This window comes from Otolemur garnettii, unplaced genomic scaffold (assembly GCF_000181295.1).
Source record: "Otolemur garnettii isolate 467f Iridium unplaced genomic scaffold, OtoGar3 scaffold00018, whole genome shotgun sequence".
In the NCBI taxonomy this organism is placed as follows: domain Eukaryota; kingdom Metazoa; phylum Chordata; class Mammalia; order Primates; family Galagidae; genus Otolemur; species Otolemur garnettii.
In genome coordinates this window covers 4623035-4627398 of record NW_003852413.1, presented here as the reverse complement: position 1 = coordinate 4627398, position 4364 = coordinate 4623035, and the positions used below count along the sequence as shown (strand labels likewise).

The following is a 4364-nucleotide window of genomic DNA, read 5'->3' as shown; positions in this document are numbered from 1 at the left end:
GGTGGTGATGAAGGTGATGGTGGTGATGGAGGTGATGTAGGAGATGGTAGTAATAGATGTGACAGTGGTGATGGAGGTGATGGTGGTGATGGAGGTGATGGTAGTAATAGACGTGATGGTGGTGATGGAGGTGATGGAAGTGATGGTGATGGAGGTGATGGAGGTGATGGAGGTGATGGTAGTAATAGACGTGATAGTGGTGATAGAGGTGATAGAGGTGACGGTGGTGATGGAGGTGATGGAGGAGATGGTAGTAATAGACGTGACGGTGGTGATGGAGGTGATAGAGGTGACGGTGGTGATGGAGGAGATGGTAGTAATAGATGTGATGGAGGTGTGGTAAGGAGAGCCCATCCTGCAGTGGCCAAGTCAGGGATTCCCTGCATCAGCTGTTGTCCACCAGGGAGCCCGTGGGTTTCCCTGAAAGGTGCTATCAGAGTCCAAACATCAGAGCAGTCGGGCTTTTTTCAGTATGCTGCAGGCACGCCTGCACCTATGTGGGCAGGCAGTGCGATGGGCTCTGAGTCTGAGGTTGTGTGTGTGTGTGAGTTGTGTGTCATATGGTATGACTGTCACATCCTCAGCCTCTCTCAGTGGTGCATCGACTCACTGCTCCTACACACGGTTACGTGTCTCAGCGGATGCTGCTCTGCAGGCCAGCACTGGGTAGCCAGTGCTAACGGTGGACACCATGTGACAGGGACCCCCTCACCTGCTGTTCACACCAGCTCAGCAGGGGCAGAGGCTGTTTATTCCATTTTACAGATGAGGGAACTGAGGCACAGTGAGGTCAGATGCTTTGCCCAAGTCCACAGCTGGTCAGGGAGGAGCAGTTTGAACACCTGAGACCACTCCCAACTTTAAGTTCCCACCCACCCTGATGTGCTGCAGGAATTCAGCCACCTGGCATGTTGTGGATGGGCGGCCCTGGCTGGGGCTCCTCTCTGAGCCCTGCCTCCACCCTGCCCTAAACCAGAGCCACCAGGAGACTCCCTTCCAGAAAAACACAGGGGTACAAGGGCTTCTGACTCTTACCAGGCACAGGGGTATCCAGACTGTCACCTCTCAGGAGAGGACTCTTGCCCGAGGCTGGCCTGGCCCTGGAGCCTGGCTATGTGGGTTTATACTTGTCACTGGACACCTGGCTGAGAGGGTGAAGCCCTCAGGCATGGTCTGCCTGGCAGAGGCACTGTGATGTCAGCCCAGGCCTTACTGAATTGGGCAGGAGGGGCCCTGTGCAGGCTCCGGGAGCCCCAACTGACCTCCCGTTCTCTCCCCAGGGCAGAGTGGCTTGGGAAAGTCCACCTTAATCAACACTCTCTTCAAATCCAAAATCAGCCGCAAGTCAGTGCAACCCCCCTCAGAGGAACGGATCCCTAAGACCATTGAAATCAAGTCCATCACGCACGGTCAGCGGCCTGGGGTGGGGTGGCAGGGGTGTAGAGGTGCCCCCTTCCTTACCAGAGCATGGCTATAAGGGTGCCCGAATCAGGCAAGCCCAGGTCCCGAAGCAGGGAGCTCACTATGCTCCCCCACCCCAGTAGTGTGGGGACGCTGGATTGGGCAGAGTACGGGGTCAGGGTCAGGGGTGCTCTGGAATCCCATGGGCCCCAGCACACTGAGCTCTCCCCCAGACAACTAAGTTTTCCACCCAGAATCATGGTGGGCACCAGGATAACTGTCACCAGCCTCTACTCCGCCATCTCTCGGGAGTCGTTGCTGTGGGTGGGGGCGGGGGGTGTCCCTGGCCCCCCTGACTCGGGTGCTGTGGTTCTGCAGACATTGAGGAGAAGGGCGTCCGGATGAAGCTGACAGTGATCGACACACCAGGGTTTGGTGACCACATCAACAATGAGAACTGGTAGGGGGTCCAGGGACCATGAGCTGGGAGGCCCTTCCTCCAGGAGGAGGGACACTAAGGGGAACTTCGGGCTCATACCCAGGGTCGGAGCCATGGAGAGCTCCCCGGCCTTGGGGTGCAGGGCCCGTCTCCTAGGGCCCAATGTGCTGTTGAAGGCACATGTCTTGGGGGTCTAAACTCTCTGGACCAAAGCAGAGTCATCCTTGCTCTTCTCCCATGGCCCTGGAGGTCAGAAGTCAGCATGGGGAGGCTGCTTTGGGAGCTCTAAGATGAGGCTGTGGTGACTCGCCTTGGAAGTCCAGCCCTCCCCAGGCTGTGTGGGGGGAAATAGGGTATGGGGCTGCATCCTGGGGCTCTGGGCCCACCTGCAGGCTGACCTGGCCCCCCCACAGCTGGCAGCCCATCATGAAGTTCATCAATGAACAGTACGAGAAGTACCTGCAGGAGGAGGTCAACATCAACCGGAAGAAGCGGATCCCCGACACGCGTGTCCACTGCTGCCTCTACTTCATCCCCGCCACAGGCCACTCGTACGTCCTAGCAGTGTCCTATCTGGTGGTGGGTGCCCGGGGTTCCATGCCATGGTCGAAAAGTGCTATCTTCTGTGCCCTGAGCAGAGAGGAGCCAAGTTGGGTACTGTGGTGGCCGGCGTGCCGGGTCTGTGGCCCTGGGCCTTGCTCTGACCTCTTCACTGTGTGTCTTCCTTGTCCCTTTCCCCACCTCTCAGCTTGGGCCTGGGGGAGCATCCAGCCCCTGGGGAGCCCAGGGCCGTCCCAGAGCTTGGAGTTCTGTGTCTTGGCCTGTCCTAGCTTCACCGGGCTCTGGCAGGCAGATTGGGGCCCCGCAGCCATTACTCTCTTGCCTGACCCTTTCTTGGGCTGGGGCCCTGCCTCATGGAGCCCCCAAGAGGATTTGACGTATTTGTAGCACAGGGAACAGTGTTGGGCTGGACCATGACTGCTGTCCCCACGGGTCCGGCCCCAGGCTAAATTCCTTCTGCCTTGTCTTCCCAATCAAAGCCACGCAGACATTCGAGCCCCTCTGTAGACATGTGTTGGGAACTGTGGAGACCTGAGACCTGAGACCTGGGACCTGATAGCTGAGGGTGTTCAGCAACGGCCCCACCCTGGCCCTCCTGCCCTGCTCATGGGTGCTGCTCATTCATGCCCAGGATGCTCCTTCCCTCTGTCCTATGCTCACGGGTTGGATGGGCTCATTCCAGGGTCTTGCTAGCATGGACCCTTTGAGCCCTAAGTGGGCACCTGAGAGCCTCGTCCCCAGGCCTGGAGGTGGGGGCCCTCCCTTGCTCCCCCATGTCCCCCAAGCTGAGTTTCATTCACATCACCTGTTTCAGTCTCAGGCCCCTGGACATTGAATTCATGAAGCGTCTGAGCAAGGTAGTCAACATTGTCCCGGTCATTGCCAAGGCCGACACGCTGACCCTGGAGGAGAGGGTCTACTTCAAGCAGCGGGTAGGGCTCCGGAGTGGCCTGGACATGCTGCAGGCCTGGGGCCACCCCAGCCCCAGGGGCACCAGTGGTCACTCTTCATAGGCTGGTAGATGCTGGCGGGGGTGTCATCCGGGGATAGGTCCTCAATAGCAGCTTCACGTGAGGTCTACTCTCTGTCAGTCTCTGGAACTCAAAGTCTGGAGTGGGTCTGCAGCTGCCCCTTATCCCCACGGGAGGCACATGCCCCACCCCCCAACTCCTGCCCAATCCCAACCTCGGATAGCCCAAAGCTTGGACATCTCAAGGTGGGCAGACTCTGGCAGGTGGGTGGAGCTTGCTCTGGGAACCCACATCTCTACCCCCATCCCCAGATCACAGCGGACTTGCTATCCAATGGCATTGACGTGTACCCCCAGAAAGAATTTGACGAGGATTCAGAGGACAGGCTGGTGAATGAGAAGTTCCGGGTGAGCAAATCCACCAGGACACTGCTCCAGTGGAGACTTCATTCCTGCTGGAGGGCATGGCAGGGTTGGGGTTTCCACTCTGTCTAGCGGCTTTGTAGGAAATGGGGGGACAGCCTTGAGCCATGAGGATGTATTCTCTGGGGCAGGAGGGGACAGGGCCCAGGTGTCCACACTGGCCCTCTTGGGCCATGGTCTCTGTCCGGGAGCAGGGACAGGCCTTTTCATACGTGACCAATGCCACTGGCCCCTTTTTCAGGAGATGATCCCGTTCGCTGTAGTGGGCAGTGACCACGAGTACCAGGTCAACGGCAAGAGGATCCTGGGGAGGAAGACCAAGTGGGGCACCATTGAAGGTACTGCCAAGCTTGTGGCTGTGTTTGTACCCAGAGTGGGAGGTTGCGGGTACCCCTGTACACATAAGATGGGAAGGTGCGGGTGCCCTGTGCACAGAGCAGGAGGGTGCGGGTGCCTTGTGTGCAGAGCGGGAGGGTGCAGGTGCCCTCTGCGCAGAGTGGAAGGGTGCGGGTGCCCTGTGCACATGAAGCAGGAAGGTGCGGGTGCCCTGTGTGCAGAGCAGGAGGGTGC

At 58.7% G+C, this 4364-nt stretch overlaps 1 protein-coding gene across 7 annotated transcripts in view; it reads left to right on the top strand.

The window, feature by feature from the left end:
• The window catches only part of SEPT9 (septin 9), a 174943-nt gene that overhangs the window by 163928 nt on the left and 6651 nt on the right, over positions 1–4364 (top strand). For all 7 annotated transcript variants that reach the window (XM_023510971.1, XM_023510970.1, XM_003786090.3 and 4 more), the window contains 6 exons: positions 1281–1409; positions 1780–1861; positions 2254–2391; positions 3216–3333; positions 3684–3779; positions 4036–4132. In XM_023510971.1, coding sequence (XP_023366739.1) covers positions 1281–1409; positions 1780–1861; positions 2254–2391; positions 3216–3333; positions 3684–3779; positions 4036–4132 — 660 coding nt within the window. The remainder of the gene's footprint in view (positions 1–1280; positions 1410–1779; positions 1862–2253; positions 2392–3215; positions 3334–3683; positions 3780–4035; positions 4133–4364) is intronic.